The sequence below is a fragment of the Thunnus albacares genome, chromosome 19 (assembly GCF_914725855.1).
Source record: "Thunnus albacares chromosome 19, fThuAlb1.1, whole genome shotgun sequence".
NCBI classification, from domain to species: domain Eukaryota; kingdom Metazoa; phylum Chordata; class Actinopteri; order Scombriformes; family Scombridae; genus Thunnus; species Thunnus albacares.
The window spans coordinates 19,817,805-19,838,973 of record NC_058124.1 but is presented as its reverse complement, the minus strand read 5'-3'; the positions used below and the strand labels follow the sequence as shown (position 1 = coordinate 19,838,973).

Here is a 21,169-nt window from a genome sequence, read left to right as displayed (position 1 = left end):
CTACCTATCTCACAGCACTGTAGCCAATGCTATACCGCCCTCATGCGGAAAAGAGCTGAAGTGAACATGCCGCACACGTTTTACTGGCACCGGGAAAAGGGGAAAAAGGGAAAATATATTTTTTAAGACAAGCCAAGATAGTCAAATTAACTATTTGATTTTTTATAATTTCGTGTCCACTCTGCACATCTCCAGGTTGTTTGCACATAAACAGGAAGAAAGACCAAGATGCATTTGGCAGAGTAGCAGTAATAGTACTCACCACTGTGTGTTTTTTGCTTTGTACTGTTTTGTTATTGTGCTTTTATATGTTCTATTTGTAAGGGACTGCAGATAAAAATTAGCTTTAAAGCTAAATCTAGTGCAGTACATCCAATGTTAACATTTGTGTTTAAAACTGTACATTGTCCCAATAAATACAATACAATACACCTTGCCACCTGGCTACATTAGTTTCACTGGTTTACTGATATTGATAATGAATGGATACAATTACTGTATTCTTCTTTTTATTCTATTCCCTTATGTTTTAAAAGACAGATTAAAAGCTTGGGCCTGCCAAAAAGAGAAAAACAGACTCTTGATATTCAAGTCACAACAGTTCATGCCACCAGTGTAGTGACCGTAGCAAGGAAATTAGAGATTCAGTCAAAGGCAGCCTATATCGTGGCCATGCATGATGTGATCATATGATCAGTCTCAATCATGGTAATGTTCTCACACTCTGCTGAATATGTTCCACCAGTCTTACCCCAGTATGATTCAGCAGTGGCACTAAGGCTAAGAAAGGCTACAACCATGCATTTCTCTGTTTCACTTTGGGCTTTTGCAGTTCTCACAATTTGGTGTTGCTGCTGCTCGTTACCACATAGAGACATTAAGCCTCCTCTTCTACATGTAGAGACATCAAGCTTGGTGAGTCTTTCAAAACATTGTGGGATTTGATTACCTGTGTGACAACCATCCCTGTCTAAATTGCATTCAGGGCTCCAGCTACATGTGTTTATGTAGGTTATGTGAGGTTAAGATAAGAAAATTTACTGGCTTATTATTTGGGCTAGGTGAGTATAAAATCTGTTGCAAGCTGGAGGCATGGAGTTTTAATGATGTGAGCATTTAGTAGGCAGCAAGGCTCTAACAAAAGATGTTACTGTGTTGCATTGTGGGAAGTGTTGGATCTAGTGTTTTTGGAGCTTTGACCTACACTTTGGAAGTGAAATTGATATTAACCACTTTATGGCAGTACAATGTTAAATTGCTCCTATAATATGGATATGTATCGTTACATCTTGAAATGGCAAATGTATGTAAAACCACATATAAAATAATGAACCTGATGTTCCACGTTTATCATTTACATGAGACCAAAATTCAATAACTAATTTTGTTAATTTTTTCAAGGGTTACAGATATTTAAGCATCAAAATTGATATACTCGTCAATGTACACTAATTAGCCTGTTGAAGACTCCCTTAAAGAGTACAGATGTGTAACAAGTGGCTTGTGTTACAAACTGGAGGTGTGAAGTTTGAAAGGTGTGGACACGTACAAAGCACAGAGGGTCTAACAAAAGGTGCTATAAAGTTGCATTATGACAAAGACAGGATCTAGTATTTTTAGAGTTTGAATCATGCTGTTGGAACAACTTTGTTCATTCTTTTTCCCCCCAGTGTTATAGAAATACAATACTTTATTTCTGGTGTACACCATTAATTACAACTTTCTCTGAAATGTGTTGGATGATAACATGATTGACACTGATAAAAGAATTTAATTATCTCATAACCCTATTTTTTATTTTATCAGTGAGAGCCATTTTTTGAAGCTGTGTAAACTGACAGAAAATAAATGTCAGGCTGGCCTGACAAGGTCAAGGCAGGTTGTTCCAATCTTAGCTCGAGTCAACAGAAGGTCTGTGGCAAACAACAAGTGTCTGCAATAAATAATTGTGATATCCCGACTCTGACAGGATGTCATGTTGTGAAATTACAGATGCTAGTCCTTCTATAATAACCACGGAAATCTATAGTGGTGTGTTTAACTCAGGACAGCTTCTTGGCTCCATAGTAAACCTTACAATGATTCCAGTAATCTATACCGATTCCACAGCATTGGGAGTCCCAGTGAGATGTCTACAGGTTGTTAGCTGTGGCTAACCAACAGAGGTGCAGTATAATGATCAGCAAACTGAAATAGATCAGTAGTGGTGAAATCAGCATGAGGCTACTGCTGCTGTGACAAGTGGAGGATTGAGGCTGCTTATTATCTTTGTGTGGGTGTGTATTTGTGTGTGTTGTCTCTACTTGTGCTCTCTCTCTCTCTCTCTCTCTCTGGCTGAACTAGCTTCATTACGTAGAATGAACCATGTTCTCTTTAGGATCATAACTGGCCTCTTCCGCTACAGTCAGGAATAGCATCAGCACTGGATCACAGGTGCTCAGTGGCTGCAGTAGCCTTTTAGCTGCAGGGCTACAAGCAACTCAGTGACTGAGACAATCAGTCACAATTTACTTTAAGGACTTCAAGCTGTGCCAATGAAGAACATGCCCAGTGCTGCTACTTTCCATATTTTGTCGCCATCAGCTAGTTGAATCCAATGCTATCATTTCATTCTTCAGGGGAATCCTATCGCATATTACAGCCAGAAGTATACTTACTACCCAGCGTTCAACACTCACATCACTTGTTATTCTGTTCTTGACAGAGTGTAGCGCAGGTTTGGAGTGCGGTTTGCCAGATGCAGCTCAGTGACATTCATCCCCAGAGGACACACATATGGGTGCACAGCTGCGCTGGAGATTTGAGAAATATGTGTGACCGGTGTGGAAGATTTACCTGAGGAGAAGTAGTTATAGAATACATTCTTTCCCCATATCGCCGGCTTCCAGCACAGCTGCCAAAACATGTCAGGGCTGAAAAGTACAATTTTTGAACTTAAAGGGAGAGGAGGGTTAATTTGCTGCTTTTGTAGTCCTGTCCTTACCCATGGCTACACCTTACACAGCCATAATTAGCGTGCCATTTTAGCCCCACATGGACAAATGAGATGGACTTGCAAGATCAGTGTCTGTGTGTGCAGGCACATGACCAAATATTTCCCATATTATTGTGTGTTTGCGCGCGTTTGTGTGTGTGTGTGTGTGTGTGTGTGTGTGTACTGATGCACTTTAAGCTCCCATTCATCAAAGCCGTGGTTGACTGTGCCAGGCTGTAGCTGTAGATTAATGTGCTTTCAGCCCAACACTGCTGCTTACACACCACTCATTAATCTAATTCCCAGGGACAATGTGTTTGTGTGTACATACATCAGTGTGTTTCTGTAAAATGTGAATGTATACATGTGTGCCCATTTATGAGTTTGTGCATGCATCAAAGTACGTACTGTACAATGTAGCTGATCATACGTTTTTTCAGTATAGTTCTAATATAGCTCTTGTCTAATAAAATACAGTGAATATGAATCAGAGCTATAGATAATTGCCAGAATCAAAGAAAACAGGTGAAGTAGAGGAATATTCAAAGTACAGTGAAAGCAGGAGCAGCAGTTGGATCCACTAAAGAAAGAGGGGAAGACATTATTTACCTCACTCTAGGGGGACAGATAAATATGGTAGTCAAGAAGCTATCTGAATAGGTAAATGACAGTGGAGAAGCAGTGAGATAGAAGAGGAAGAGGGAAGCAAGGAGGCTTGAGAGCAGGAACAAGGCTGGGTAAAGATGTATTATTTCAGCATGTAGATTGTATGGAAGGTAGGACACCTGGCTTAATGTGCCTTTTTAAAATTTTACAAAAGTGGTTTGAAAAAAAAAAAATGTTTACACTTGGCCGTGGAAAAAAAACTTAGCATATGAAAAAAGCGAGGTTGTGATTAATACTGAAAAAAGAGGCTTCTGCTTCTTCTATGTTAGCCAAAGCATTTGTATGTCACGCTGCCACTCATCGTGAAATGCCACCACTCCGCCAGAAAGCCTAAAAATTAAAGACTAAATAGAGTGGTGGTGTCAGGGATGCACGTAAACACAAACTCCCTGCTTTGAGCTCAGATGGGGGCCCTGCTTGCATGTCACTCCTCTCTTTATCACCATGGCAGCTCATAAAAGCACCACAGGGTACATCATAGGAAATAAATTAGTTTATTTAAAAAACACAAATGCCATCTTGGTACAGTCACATTGCGCTTCCTTTCAATGAAATTGCCACGCACTTATACCCAAAAAAGGACTTTATTTCACTGTTACGATGTGAGTAATAAATAAACATTTATCAGAGCTAAATAGATCACAAACTAAACAGCGTATGAGAGAGACACTGCAGTTTGCAGTCAGGTTTGTAGTGTAATTCTGTTATAAACAAGGTGATGGAACATGCTAGAAAAATAACATTTCCAAACACGGTGAAACAGTGTTTCTATTAGCTGAATGTGCACATATATGGTCAAAGGGGACGTGCGAGTCCGCCAGAGCCGACTAGAGATTGTGCCAAAACATGAAGCACGTTTGAAGTGTGACGCAGCCTTTAGCAGAAATACCTTGTAGTATCATAGTTAGTAGTGCTCAATTACAGTGTTTATATTATTAGTACTTGTCACGTCCTGGTTAACTATTAGCATTTTGGTTGTTGATGGAAACACACGCTTTAGAAATTTGCTTGAAACTTGCATAACATTTTGTTTAGAATAGTGAGTGAGAGAGGGCGTAAATAAGAGAAGAGACCCTGTCAAGTGTCAGAGGATCGAGTGAACTTTGAATCCAGGCAATAAGCAAAGAAGCTGTAGTGACATAGCAACAGATGGAATATCTGGACAAAGGGGATTAAATAAATAGGTTGAAAAAGTTCTTTGTTGTCTTCAAAGACAAGCCAATGATTATACATATGTTCAGAACTAGATTCCTGACCTAACTTCCCCGCCGCTAAGAGAGGAGGGTACAACAGTGTCGTAGCATAAGTGTTTAAGTGTGTACAGTATATGTTTCAGGTCAGTGAGTTAATGATTTTCTGCCATGTCTTGTCTTTTTGTGTTGGCCTGCCGAATGAACTTAGGCAGTGCTCTGTCATAGTACTGTAGAATTTACCAATTTACCAAGCTGACATAATATTTGACGCTGTCCTCCAAAGAAAAACAACACAATAGGTCATAATATCAGCCACCCAGAAACGACCTATAGTTATATTTGAGTGACAGATGCCATCTAGAGGCTGTAGTAATCAGGGGAATAAGGGGCAGTGGTGCAATTCAGATAATATATATATATATACACATATGTTGACAAATTTCCTTATTCAAAGGAGGAGGGCTGGATGGAGGCATTAACCCAACAGTGGTCTTTGCCACAGGAGACCACTGTTCAATTCCTGTTTCCAGCCACGAGTGTCACATTTCCAACCACGAGTATTATTGTAGCCATGACGACAAAGGTTGTTTAACTTTTAGGTAGTAGTAAGTAGCTTTAACCAACACCACTTGGTTCTCTAACCTTAACAAAGTGATCATTGCTAAACTAGCCAAGTGGTTTTTGGGTCTAAACCTTACCAGACTATAACCACAGCATTGTCACATCATAAAACATAATTGTTTTGGAAAGCACAGACAAATGTCCTGGTGATTACCGCTGATAGGGCACCAGATTAGAAAACGCTTCCATGTGTCGTTCTGTGGTGCATGTGTTCAAACCATCTATTTGATTATTTAATTTGGAGGACTTTTTGTAATATTTTGTTTGTACCGGTCACTACACAGCACAGCCTCTATATTTGCGATGCTCTTTGTAGTAGATCCACTATTTTTCTACCACTTAGTTTTCCAGACACTCAACTTTTCTTCCAGCATCTCTGCCTCTCTTACCTCATTTATTTCCTCTTGACCAATTTCCTGCTCTGTCTTCTCCTCCGCCTCCTCCTCCTCCTCCTCCTCTCCTCATGGCCATGCTACACTGCTCGGTGTATTAATTGTGGTTTGAAAAATTCCCAGCTGAGGCTTGGTAGGATTGTCGAAACCAATGACTCAGAACTGCAGGGCAAGAGAGTGAAAGCTTGGACTCCTTACAGAAGCTGTTCCGCCCTGCTGATACTGCCTTGCTGACCGGAAGGAGCGCCGCATTGGCATCCACCACGAGAACTGGCAGTTTGTCCGCAATCATCTGCAAGTTTCTCATATTCCAGGCATGCGCAACACTCCACCTGCCCACATTAGCACTCTTACACACTTGTTCGCAGATATCAGGCATGATTTATTAAAACCTCCATGGGAAAACATATTTAGTGAATTAAATATTCATGCTAAACGCTTTTAATAAATAATTCTAAAGTATAACTGGAAGGTTTCATTAACCCTAATGTTCTTTTTTTGGGGTCCTGAAGGCCTGGCTCCACTTTAACAGCTCAGTAAACATAGTTAATATTGATTTAGCACCTTTATATGTTTTCCTAATTAAATGTAGATTTTTAATTGATGACATGTTTCAGAAGTCCACTACAAAAAATTTGGGATCTCAGCTGTATCAATAAGAAAAATATAGAAAATCACCAACTGTATCTTTTGATTAAAACAGTTTGTGAAACTGAAAGTTAGCATAACTAACATCACCATGTAGGATAACATAATTTACATTTCTTTGTCTGTAAATGACTTTTAAGCAAACTAAGGGAATATATATTTGTTCATGCATAGCCCATATAAGATATAAAACATGAAACATATCCCTGTTTGGTGTAATAGCAGTGCTTTATGGCCATTTCTGTATTTTGTCACCCTCATCAAATGTGCCAGCCCAATAAATGGCAAAGTATTCTAGCAAAATAAATAAATCTTATGTTTTATGTAGTTCTTATTTTATTAGTTCTATTACATTTTCATCTTTTTTAAATGTTCTCATGCACTACTCTCACATTTTTTTGTATTTTTTTACCTTTGTTCTGTCTTATTATCGGCTTGTCAGTCATCCACAAAGCACTTTGAATTGCACTAACCTGTACAAAAGGTGCTCTACCAATAAAATTTGATTGATTGATTGAAACACAAAGTTTACAGCTTCAGTACTTTTCTGCATAGAGTTAAAGGGGAAAAACTGGTTGATTTTGCAATTATTATTAAGGTCAATGTCAACAAAACACAGGGATTAAAGAAAACATACTCTCCACGTCAACATGTGAATGCCTCAGTAAATAATCCCAAATGGGTTTTTTTGTTGTTGTTTTTTTTTTGTATTATAAGGATTAGCAAAGATGCTGTTAAGCATCTGTTGGTTCGCATACTCTGTTGTGTCTCTTGTATCTGTTATTTAAGATAGACAATACTGAAGCAGAGAAAAAGTGAACCTCTGTTGCCATGCAGATCTATCTTTGGTTACATGATGAGGTGCCAAATGATAGTTGCTCAATATTCATAGACTCATAACAGCATATGATTTATGTTCACGTCGTTTTTTGCTGTCAATTCGTATGTCTCCCTCTTCTCCCCAACTTTCCGCCCTCCGCCCCGCCTTTAATTCATTAGTCCACTTTCCCTTTCCACCTCACTAATCTTCGTCTTTGCATCTTCCTATTTAATATGCTGCTCTCACTTCTGAGCCTTTATGACTGTACTTAGCTCCACAGTGTTTATGTAATGGGTACTTTCAGCGCCATTTTGCATTGAAGCGTCTTAACTATGTTTGGCATTTTACCCCCATCTGGCCATAGCGCCAGGCAAAGAGCTTCTTTTGTTAAGGTGGGACAAAATTGGCCTAACACAGTCAGCGTTATACCACTAACACTGTAGGGTACTGTGGTGATGTGGTAGCAAAGTGGTAGCATGGGGCTTGACATGCCCTAACGATCTACAGTAGATCTTCCAAACAAGTCAAGAAGCATGAAATTATGAAGTCTGCCTTTTGATTTTAGCAAGGACATTGAGTGAAAGCAAGTAAACCACTTTGATTTTCTTGCGCCAGTGAATGAAGCATCACATTTGTTAGTTTGTCAGAGTGCTTTTAATGATCTAAACAGACACAGGGGGGATAAAAAGAGGAGAAAGAATGCGATAGGCTAACTTCCACGGGCCTATAAGGACTGATCTTTGCCCCAGCTGTCAACCAATCAGAGCAAATTTCTGCCCCGGCAGTCAGCAGGACAAAAGAGCAAAGGGAGCTGTCGGGGTCCAACATAATTCCTAGTAATTACCCTGCATTATCATCCTATCTGCTTACCATCCCACATGTAACAAAGGCGCTCCTAACAAGCGTTAATAATTACACCATACTCTACTTGCATTTTATCAGCAGCCCAAATCCCCTTCATAGAGACTGATTGGATGATTAAATTATGGATTTTATACAAGGATTTGCAATTAAGGAAGGAACTGTGAGAGATTCGTGCTCAGGGGATGTACAGCCCTGATATTTATGTAATACATGTGCCGAGCTTAATAGCAGTTTTCAAACTAATTGACAGTCACATAATGGGAGAAAGACTCTTAAAATATTTTTTATCTCAGAAACAATGTTGCAACCTTGGAAAGCTGCAAGATTTTATGCTCTTTTATCAACATGCAACACATGAATTGTGCGGCTGTGATCATCTGACCGTATTTGTTTGCTTGTGTGTTTCCTCACTCAGCTGACACAAATGCTTTATTTGTACTCTTTTAAAGTGTCTCCAGCTGTGCATATTGGATTCCCACTGGCTTCTCGCTCCTTCTGTCCCCTTAACTTCAGGCTTGTTTTCTTTTTCTGTTTAGGGAGGGCTCTGATGAGATTGACAGACAGAAAGCTGGAGAGAATGGGTATCATGCAGGAAGCCCAGAGGCAGCACATCCTGCAGCAGGTCCTGCAGCTCCGTGTCCGGGAGGAAGTCAGGACCCTTCAACTTCTCACACAAGGTAAACTTTTCAGCAGAACACATTGACACTTGTATAAAATACTGTACATGTTTCACCATAATTATGTGAATCACATACAGGATGTACTCACAGAGGCTTCAAGCTCCCGGGTAAAGATTATTCACAAGGAGACTGACATCTCACATTCTGATAAATATTCAAATCATTTACTGTGCTGCATTTATGTGCATGCCATCTGTAGTCATGGCAATCACTGCATTTTTTAAGGCCTGCAGGAAATGATGAATCAAGAATGATTATGCAACGAAAAGAGTCAAACACAAATGTTCTCCTTTGATATCATTTGGTGTAAAATGATCACAGACGAGTTTAATTGGTAAATATGAGTGTGCAGATAGCTGATATCATGTTAAAGAACGCCTCAGTTTTGAAGGCTACAGTTACTTCTCGATGTCATTTAGTCTGTCTGCACAGTTACTTGATGTAGCTTTAAGATCCATAACTTCACTTACCTGCAAAGGATGCACACATGACTTAATCTGCAGTTAAGCTGTAAGGTTGCCTCACATCATATTTTAAAATAACTAAGTCTACAGAGCATACATACTCAATAGGCGGACTGCGGTCAGTATCCAGACTGAATAACAATTTCATTCAGACCGGGAACAAAATGTAACCATAACCCAGACTGCTTTTGTGTGACACATTCAGCCGCCCACTAGTTGCCACAGTTAGCGAGGTTGTTGGAGGAGCTCATGTTGAAAAAGTAAAATGGCTTGTTCAAAACTAACTGATAAAAAAAGGTGAAAAATATGCGTTTAAAGGACCAGTGTGTAAGATTTAGAGGCATCTAGCAAAACAGATATAGCAGAAATGGAATATAATATTCGTAAGTATGTTTTAATTAGTGTATAATCCCATGAAAAGAAGAATGGTTGTGTTTTCTTTACCTTAGAATGAGATCTTTATATCTACATAAGGAGCGGGTCCCCTTCCACGGAGGCCGCCATGTTGCACCACCATGTTTCAAACACTGGCTCTAGAGAAGGCCTTTTTTATGTTTTTCACAAGTTTCACAGCCATCATAGGTTCCCCTACACGTTTGGAACGGGAGGGTAAAGTGAGGTGTATTCATTTGGTTGCAACATGCAATCTCACTGCTAGATGCCACTAAATTTTACACAGTGGTCCTTTAAGGATGACTGGGCTGAGAAATACACATTCATTTTGCCCAAGAGCACCAAAGCAAAGCACCACTATGACACCAAACATGCCTGTTTTGAACAAAATTATCCCCAAAAAACACATATAAGAACCAGGTAAGAACGACAAAACTAACCAGTTGAAGTCATCATATCAAGACTCCAGCAGAATAATTGTAACACCAAACATTTACAACAATGAATATACTGCAGCAGATTTATTAATGAACATTAACACCAGTGTCTCCACCTCTCTCCTTGCACCTACACGATGATGGTGTCATGTCTCCCGTTAATACAGAAATGCTGTTGACGTACATAGTTCTGTAGTTTTTGCACTGAAATATCACCATGTAATTCACCCTTACTGGATCTTTGATGTGGTGGAAATTGATTAACTATTAAGACTCGTATTTGCATGCAATGCAAGACAATCATCTCAACAAGAAGTGTAGGTGTTACTGCAGTTCACTCCAGCGCAAAGGATAATCAATGTTGGTCCACTGAAGGAAGAAAGAATACCTTCACAATTTTGCAAGCAATGCGTTTGAGTCAAAATATTTGACTTTTATTTAGTAATTTGCTGATATTTTAAACATTCACTCATGTAAAACATCAGATTTTGCATGAGGCTGTGTTAAAAATGTTGCTGATTACAGTGTATACAGTATAACCAAATCACAGTAAGACAAAAGTAAACATATTCACAAAAACTAAAATATACTCATAAAACTGATTTACATGAATACCTCTACTTAATTTGATATTTTACCATAATGCTGGAGAATTAATTATGCTGTATATAATGTACAGAATTTGCATTTCCTACAGTATATTTATAACATATGTATTATCTGTTTCAAAACAGAACATCATCATCAGCATCATCCTCCCTTCATCATCTTTTCCATCACACACTGTGGCACCCTGCAGTCTCTCACTTTAACCTAATTTCTTTGCTTTCTACACAATGCATTTCTCACTTTGCACAAAGCATCCTCTGTAACATGTTTCATAACAACAGCCAAGCACTGTTGTTTTCCATCCTCTCTTCACTTTCTCCTTCTCATCCTGTGATTCTCAGCTTCCCATGTCTCTTCCTCAGCAATTCTAGCAGCTGCCCTCCTCCATTACCGCTACCGGCAGCACCCCGCATCACCACTACTTCCATCAGCACCCGTCTGCACACAGACTCTCAAATAGGGCTTTGCCGCAGGGCCCGAGAAACATATTCTAGGGATCTTTGTCACTCCGCGAAATTCTTGGAAAACATTTGGAGTATAATAAAGAAGCTTCTATCCCCCGCTGCTGTTTTGGTCCCCTAGCAGTGAAAAATAGAAAGAGAAAGAGAGAGTGCAAGGGAGAGAGATTAGCTGAGTGCTGACACTTTGCTAAGGGATACTCTCTAGCCTCCTATCCCTTTTCTTCAGTGCATTTTTGTTTCATCTTGCCCACTCTTCTACTCTTCTCTCATCCTTCTCCTCTCCTCTCGTCTTCTCGCCTCTGTATTGATGATATGGGAAGCGACAGCCCACCAGCCTCAGCAGCGTCAGGCCGCTGGCCTCAGCAGGAGGCAGCCTGTTAGTGAAGCCTATCTGGGCCTGCAGGGAGAAAGGACAGAGGGAAAGAAAACACTGAAATTTGGTGGATATACAGAATTTGGAAATGTAACAGAGAGGACGAAGGGGAGAGAAGGCAGAAAATGCTTTGTTGAAATCGTCTTGAAAAAATATAACTTGAGAAAATTAGTAACATTTTACAATAAGGGTACATTAATTAACGTTAGTTAAAGCAATAAGAAGCATTAACTAACAGTTAATTAACAGTTAACTAATGTGTCTAGTAATCATTTACTAATGGTGTTCATGTTAACTAAGATATTAATTTATGCATTATTTAATAGTTTATAAAGATGTTATTAACATTAGTTAATACAGTAATAAGCATTAACTAACAGTTAATATAATAATAAGCATTAAGAAACTTAACAAATGCCTTGTTAACATTTATTAAGGGTTTACATATTAATTTACTGATATTAGTAAATGTTTGGTAAAGATGTTAATTAACATGTATGTCTTGAAGTTCACAGTTAAGCCATTTCAGTAAGAGAAAACTGTTTTTATAAATATTTATTGATATTTATTTAAAGGTTATGATTGTCAACTTAATTGTCCATCCTCCAACTTACGACTTATTTTTGGTAAAGGTTAAGATCAGTGGACACACTCCATGGTCTTCATGTAGAGTTTTGCATGTTTCTTTATCTTCATGTAGATGTTCCTTAACTTATAGCCTAACCTATAAATTATTGTGCATGTTATACTGTATAAGCATTTCTTAACCATAATTGGCCATTAATGAATGCTCTTTGTGACCTTTAACGTAAAGGTGAAGCATGTATCCCTTAAGTAACACTTCATACATGCATGCTGAAAAAGCATTATTTAACCATAATTAAACATGTATTAATAAATCAGTGTGTGATGATCATTCCTTATCTGGCGATTTTCTTTAAATCCGTCATGTAAATCCTGTAGAAAGGGATCTGAGCAGCTGTCCACACCGATTCCAGTTTTCTCTCAGAATCTTTCACCACTGGCACTGGCTCGCCATCACGCTCCAGCAAAGTCTTAACTCCAAGCTACAAATCCAGGGTCATCAAAAACCAATCTGCACATACAGTACAGAATAAATCAGATAAATCTTCATACAGTCTACTTTCAAATGAGATCTCATCTACCTCCTCTAAAATCAATTTCACAACCTTATTGTCTAGGGATTTTTCTTATAGTTTTATAGTATTCCACTATAAAAAATGAACTTCATCCGGTATCAGTAAAGCAAGGCATTGCTCATATAAGTGAAAATTATTTACCACATCTTTCATATAACATACCTAACGAAGCAAAAAAACCTTTGCAAAAATTAGACTAACATTAGAATAACTACATTCAACATATTATCATGAATACAGCCAATAAAATACAATTGGACACACCGTATACATCCAAAATACTTTGTAGTACTGTTCAAAATACTGTTCAAAACACTCTGATTGGTTTTAGCTTAATTTCACACAAATTAACTGAATTGCTCATATTCTCTTAAGCTATACTATTAACTATGGTACTAGTGCAGGCTAATTCAACTCACTGGAGCTCCCAGAGTAAGAAAAAAAAAACACAATCCAACTCCTTTGGCGTATGTGACAAAACAGTTCTAAACCTTCAAGAAACAAGACTGATAGTTTATTTGAGCTTTATAACTCGTCTCTGCACTTGTGCTTTCTTATTTATCAACCAGAGTTTCTAGCTCTGCAGTTTCACATGCTTCCTTTTCTCTCTCGATCGTTGGGATCTGGCGCTAACAGGGCGCACTCTCTCACTGGATGAGCTGAAAGGATGCACCAAGGGTCAGAACAGCCTGACTCATGAGGAGTTAACCCTTTAGTACCCATATACTTCTTAGTGGGGAAAAGTATTTCATTTATATGAGCAATGCCTTGCTTTACTGATACGGGATGAAGTTAATATTTGGTGGAATACTATAAAATTATAAGAAAAATCCCTCAGACAATAGGGTTGTGAAATTGAGTTTAGAGGAGGTGGATGAGATCTCATTCAAAATTAGACTGTATGAAGATTTATCTGATTCATTCTGTACTGTACGTGCAGATTGGTTTTTGATGACCCTGGATTTGTAGCTTGGAGTTAACACTTTGCTGAAACGTGATGGCGAGCCAGTTCCCAGTGGTAAAACATTCAGAGGTAAACCTGGAAGCAGTGCGGACAGCTGCTTCAGATCCCATTCTACAGGATTGACGCAATGGATTTGCAGAAAATTGCCAGATAAGGAATGATCATCACACATAGAGAGTGGCAACTAATGGCAAACTAATGTTTAATAGCTGTGGGGTCATTTAAAATTTACAAAGCTCACAAAGAGCATTAATACATGTTTAATTATGGTTAAATAATGCTTTTTCAGCACTCATGCATTTATGAAGTGTTACTTAAGGGATACATGTTTTAAACTTAACTTAAACTACAATAAGAGTCACAAAGAGCATCAATAAATTGTTAATTATGATTAAGTAACGCTTATTCAGCATTCTAATACATTTATGTAGTGTCACTTAAGTAACAAGTGTTTTCAACTTCACAATAAGAGCATTCATTAATGGCCAGTTATGGTTAAGAAATGCTTACACAGTATAACATGCACAATAATTCATAGGTTATGCTATAAGTTAAGGAACGTCTACATGAAGATAAAGGAACCAGCAAACCTCCACATGAAGACCATGGAGTGTGTCCACTGATCTTAACCTTTACCAAAAATAAGTCATAAGTTGGAGGATAGATGAAGTATGTGGACAATCATTACCCTTAAAAAAAAAAAAAATTATAAAAACAGTTTTAACAAAAGACATTTGTTTCTTAACGCTTATAATTGTATTCATTGTTAGTTTATGCTTAATACTATATTAACTAATCTTAATAGCAACCTCATAAACTATTAAATAATACATAAATGAATACCTTAGTTAACATGAATACCATTAGCAAATGATTACTAGACACATTAGTTAACTGTTAGTTAATTCTTATTACTGCATTAACCAATGTACCCTTATGGTAAAGTGTTACCAGAAAATTTGATGTACACATTGTTTTGCATGATACTAGCTATGTTTAAATATATCACAGGAAGTTGGATAGGGTCTTGTAAGGAGTAATATGTATAAATGAATAGTTTTCTAAAAAAAAAAAAAAAATACAAACAGGTTCTATTTGATATTGGTGGTTGTTTTATGCTTTAACATGACTATTGTTTAGAGGTTCTAGTCTTTAGCAGCCACATCACTGAATGCAATGCATGTCACAGACTGGTAAAGTGGAACAGTAAGAAAAGCATGAGGAAGAAACAGAAGTATTTTAAGTCTCCTAAGCTGACGCTTCTGGAGATGCTTTTGGCAGGGAGTGAGAAATTGGAAGGAGAAGAAATGGTGGAGTGTTTCAGGGCCCAGGGCGCACTTCCTTGAGCTGTTGCTAGAGGGAAATACAGCTGTAACCAGTTGGAAGCTGAGCTATAGAGGGAGAGAGAAATAAAGTGAGAAGGTGAGGGGGGAGTGGTGATGAGATGATGAAGAGAGAGAAAGAGGGACAGAGAGAAGGAGGAATGGTGAGAGGAGTGGTGGAGAGAGGAAAAGATGTAGACAGTAGGTGACAAGAATGTAGGATGAGAGAGGGAAAGCGAGAGAGAGGCAGTGAGAAGATAGAGAAAAAGAAGAGCGAGGAGTGTGAGAAAGAGAGGAGGTGAGAAAATGAAACAGTCCCCCTTCCAAGATCTGAGGGAAGACAAATACATCTCTATATCTATGGAATATCTATATATAAACGTTACTTATATTTATATCTAAAAGAAGCAATATCCATATTTACCCTAAATTCTCAAATCAAAGCTGCTATTCAAACAATTGCTGAGTTTCAAATAACACCTGAACATTTAATATCTAGTCACTAATAATAAAGGCCGAATACAAAGTATTGAGGAGGGTTGAAATTACATGTAAAAATAACTCACATTGTATATTCAGCAACATGTACATCAGTACAGCATTAAGTCCATCAGTAACACAGCATAGTCATGACATACTCACCAATCTGCTGCTATGAGATGCTATGTTTTCATTCACTAATTAATTCCAATCATCTCTGCTTTGCTGTTTTTTCTCCCCAACAAATTTCAATATCTGTTGAGCCCCTGTCAAAGATACACAAAACTTCCTGCAGTAGAGTAAAGCTTTAATGTCTCCGAGGGGTAATTTGGCTCGCAGCCAGCAGTCAGTAGCAGAGATACAAAAGAATTAATTCAAAAAACCCATCAATACTAAAAAAGTACACATGATAACACCACCGTTGCTGTTGTCATTTGTCACCAAAACCATCATAAAAAAGCAGTGACGAAAGAAGCCAGAGGTCAGGTGACACCGAATCACATCCACAGGCCAATTTTGTTTAAGAAGCCAATTGCTGATGGAATAAAAGACCTTGTAGATGTTTTTATTGGCAGTAGCTTAACAATGATTGAAAAAAAACAGCAAAGTAGAGGTGACTGAAATGAATTGGTGAAAGAAAACTGTTTCTGTTGAATAGAAAATCTCAGAGCAACAAAGTGGTGATTATGAAATGACTATGTTGTTGTACATATGGAATTCATGCTGTGAAAATTATGTTAAGCCAGTAGATAAACATTATCTGGGTTCCACCTCTACAATTTGTTTCAGCGATTCATGTAGGTCTAGAGTTGTGTTCACTGACGGTTATTTCCACCAGTTGGAGTAACAATCGACTAATCACAGCTTTGAAGCTTTTTTCAATTAATATATGATACTAGAATAGTGACGTTGTCTTCTTTCATGGCTGGGTAGCTACTTAGCTGCGTCCATGAAAAATGGCAACAAGCATGGATAACATCAACGCTGCTGTACAGGTTGTTGTAAATCGACTTACAGAGATAACAACTATGTCTTTGACATTCATGAAATTGAAATGTTCCTAGCATCAGCTACCATGGCTGTGGTCGACTAAAAATGACATTGATGGGGCAGATACTGTATGTCACTTGCTACTAATTGGTTAGGGCAAAACAAAACAAACATGAGGTCAGCTAACATGAACACGATGTCAGGCTGAATGAATGAAGTGAAACCAAAGGGCAGTTCAGTCTGATTATCAGGTTAGGTAAACATGGAGGAAGTGTTGAGTTCAGATTAACAGCAAACTGTATCAATAGAAAATTGAAATGGCAACAGATAAAGGTTTGTCTGTTATATGAGCCTCTTTCAAATAAAGGATTGCTTCTCTCTACAACTAAGGTAAAGCTCCCAGGCATTATGTGAAATTTACGCTTTATACTGTAGGTGCATGTTAGAGAAAGAAAAAAAGAGCCAAAGACGTTCACCATCTATATGGAAAGACGAACATGATAGAAAGAGAGAGACATTTATAAAGAGAGAGGGTGCAGTGGAGAGCACTGGAGCGAGCAAGGTACACAATAGGGAAAAAGGCGAGAGAGCAGGCGAGAGAGAGTGAGGTGTTGTAATTACTGCAGTGTACCCAGACAGAATTAGCTAGACGGACAGTGATTAACCTTTAAGGCTTGCTGGGCCATGGGAGGGAAATAATTAGATTTCCCCTCTCTCTCTTTTTGCTATGGGGACGGCGGAGAGCGGAGGCTCATCGCTTATTGCTTACAGTCAACAGAGACGGACTCAGGCACTCCAAATAGAAAGTGATACCAAAACAACAGTCTCAGTGTCAAAAGGACGGCCTGATAGAGGCATTTTTGACTGGATTGCAGGGTGTAGAGCCAAGATAGTTTAATGTGGTGGCTTCCAAACTAGGGGTGCAGCTCCCCGGGGAGCATGAAGGCATTGCAGGGTCTGAGCAAATGGCCAGGAGGAAAAATTTGGCATGGTTCTAAAATTGAATGAATCTGATTAAAGTTGTAATTGTTGTAAACAAACAAGTGCTTTCACACTAACAAAGTTATCACAATTCAGATTAACAAGATTTGAGGTTCAAACACAGGGTCAAACTGGGCGATGATATTCTTGCACATGACATCCATAGCACAGTTAATATTAATTACACATCTGTCAAGAGAACATAACAAAGCCTGTTCGCACCTCTTCCCCATGTGACTAAAAAACTTTGTCAATTAAGTTTAAGTTGCTTTTATTATTTGCACAACAGCAAATCAAATTAAGATGAAATGAAACATGCTGCTCATGGTCTTGGTAATGGTATTTATATAAAACAATATTCAACTAAGCTACTTTTGTCACAGACAGAGTTTAATAAAGAGTTTTTATTTTAAATGAATTGGTTTAACTCATCGATCTAATGTAATGAAGATAAATTGAAAGTACTCCTTTACTCATAATAATTATCTGAAATACACGTGACACAGTATATTCATGTCACATCTACAGACACACATCTGCGACAGGCTTATTTATTGCCTGCTGTGTTCACATAGATAAAAATATCATTGCTGTCAGGTGAAAACTGTTATTCTCCAAAATGAAACGGCATGAAATGAAAAATAAAATAAAATATAAATTTGTCCTCCGCTGTGGTGAGATGTGTCTCTCTATCTTCAACCTTCCAATTTCAGAGTAAATACAAGAATATAGCCTTGTATTCTGCTTCATTACCATGCGTACATCTAACTCACACCTAAAAATTCACATTTCCTCAACTCACCAAGGAGGGAACATATCCTCCTTCAGCTGAACTTTGACAATATTGGATTTATATGGTTGTCACTCAAAAACTGTATTGTAAACTCTCATTCCTCACCATCTCAAATAAAACCTATTTCTTTGACAGCTAATGGCAAGAATGTGCATTATAGGGCCTTTGTCAAATACACCTGTCCTACTCAGAAGGCAGGAAATCAAATCAAATGGTAACATCCACAGAAAAAGAAAATGTCAACACCGAATCAAGTAAAATATGAAAAGTAAATACATAAAAGAAATCCAATAAAACTGAGTTTTATGAGGTGATTTAAAATATGATACAGGTTTAGTTGGCACGACAGCTTCTGTCTGGTCAATTAATGTTTTTTCTTGTCTTCGCCTGAGATAGACCTGCTTGTTGTACACCGTGTATTTAGCCTTAACATTTGTATCCATAGAAACAAACGAAGATCTTTCTGCACCTGACACAAAATGGAGAGGGCAAGGTGAAAAACAAAAGTATCTGTCTTTCCTCTGGCAAATTAAAGTGAGTTGTGACTTCATATTAACCCCTCTGACAGCTTAAAAAGTCAAACTATGTAACAATGGAAAAGAGGGAATGAGAATCTTACGATTAATTAGGTTGTTTTCTTGATAATGGCATTTAACTGTTCAAATACTTCTGTGTAAAAAGCCTCTAGTGACTGCACTGAATCTCTCTGAATTAACTCTAATACAAAGATTGGAGCCATTAAGCCATCGCATTTCTCCCCTCCTCAAAACAAACAAAAAAAACCCCATTTTACTCTTTTTCTGTATTCAATTTCATGCTTATAACCATTTCAGAGTTTTCAATAACAGCCCTATGCCAGTAAATATGCTATTACTGGCTTGTGAAATCATCACTCTTAAAAGAAACTTGAATTACACAGCTGACAGAGCTCTATGAAAGTGGTTTTCTGAGTACATAGTGCTAATCTGTGAATGTAGACACAGGCTTGCTGTTTATGCTTCATTTACTGTAACAGAGTCTCATTTAAAAAGAGAGGACGAAGACAACTTTGGAAGAAATTAGACATAGATGCCTTACAGTCTAACTTTCCTTCACTTTGTGCATTTGTGCCTTTTTTATTGTCCACCTGAAGAAGTTTGTTTTCTTCAATCTTTACATTTCTTAGTACATGTTTAGTGTTAAAGGAATATTTTGAATGTCTACTTTTGCCACTGAATCATAGAAAATAAAAAAAACCCAAAATTAGTCTGTAATTAAACAAATCAAACTCCTTGAAAGTCTTTTGACAGAGTTAGGGTGTTATTCTTAACAAGAGTTATAGTTAACAAGAGCTGCAGTCACTCCTCTGAGCCTGAATCTCAGACAATAGTCTGAATTTCTTATTCTGGTCCCAGGGTGAAAAAGTTCAATAACATCTTTTGTAGAGAACTGTGGCTCCAGGGCAGTAAATGAAGGAAGCTTTCCTGTTGTGCTTTAGCAGACCTCAGTGCCTTTGCTCGAGGCACCTTAATGAATTATCTCTCTCCGCTTCATGGCTTCATAGAGGAAATCTCTTCAGTCAGAGATCTTGACTGAACAGGATGTCCTCCTCTGTTTTTATTCCATGCTTTTTAACTAGTTCAACATGTTAAGTTTGCTGGCTTGAATATCTTGAGTGACGAGAGAAACTTTACTGAGCTAAGCACAAATAAAGGCTAGAATTGCACACTACTGAGTTTCATGCGTTCCCCAGCTAGTAGATTAACACTTAATTTTACAGTCTGATGATTGTGGAATAACAAGTAGCCAAATCAATAACTTTTTAATGCTGACAGGCCTGAGGAGAGAGCAAGTGACGCTCTGTGGACATGTGCAGGATTGGTTTGAATATCTCATCATAAAATATACTTTTATCTAGCTTTTTTTACTTGCAATCTATCTTTACTGAGTCCATGTAGAAAACACTGCAGTAACACTACAGATATTCATCCACTATTTAAAACTGCACACTACCTGCCCATCACCAAACAGACAGGCAACTAGCTAGTAAACGCAGTGGAAGCATTTACCAGCTAAGAGACTTTTATTTCCCTCAGGAGTTGGTGGAGACCAAAACAGAGCTAAAAGGACACTCCAGATGAATGCTAATGTTGCTCTATGTCTGCTTGATGTGTAATCCAGTGATGTGTAATAGTCCATTTCCTGTTTCCAGCCATGAGTCAACATTCTTAACTAAACCATAACCATTACGTTGTCACATCATAAAACGTATTTATGTATTTGTATGTATTTGTAGCGGTTTTAGGAAGACACACACAAATTATGTCATTTTGCTGACAGGAGCATCGGATCAGAAAATGCTTCGTAATGCACACTGCATCTGATCTGTTCCACAACTGAGCACAAAGTCAGTATTTTGTCACTTTGACCAGACAATGTCAAGATAGAAAGGATCTTTACTGAAGACCAACAGCACACATTTTCTTAGCAAACCGGCCAAAGTATGTCCTGTTGGCCATCTTGAATGAATAGAGTATCTTTCCTCCAAATTCTTTATTGAATCTGTTCACTCTGAAGATTTAAGGAGCTCTGGGTGACTACTGTCCTTCCTCTGGGCTCCAGTGTGTGGGGAGCTGAGCGCTCTCATTATCCGAGTTCTCTCCTCTCCAGGATCCTGCCCTCTGTGGAGGCCCTTCCTCCTTAAACCTCCCTTGACTCCATCTATCCACCCTCCCCTCTACACTATCTCCTCTTCTCTCTTTCTTCCCCCCCCACCTCTCTCTTTTTCTTGCTGCAAGGGAAGGTCAAATTAATTCTTTTTCATAATTTCCTGTCAGCGAGATTCCTCCCTCAGAGACTCCATCTATGGCTCAGTGCCTGAAAGATGTGATTAAGGTGAAGACAA

The 21,169-nt window shown here is 38.3% G+C and overlaps 1 protein-coding gene across 3 annotated transcripts in view; it reads left to right on the top strand.

Annotated features, from left to right (window-relative positions):
- samd12 (sterile alpha motif domain containing 12) overlaps window positions 1-21,169 on the top strand; it is a 109,788-nt gene that overhangs the window by 35,939 nt on the left and 52,680 nt on the right. For all 3 annotated transcript variants that reach the window (XM_044336528.1, XM_044336526.1, XM_044336527.1), the window contains exon 4: window positions 8,715-8,855. In XM_044336528.1, coding sequence (XP_044192463.1) covers window positions 8,715-8,855 — 141 coding nt within the window. The remainder of the gene's footprint in view (window positions 1-8,714; window positions 8,856-21,169) is intronic.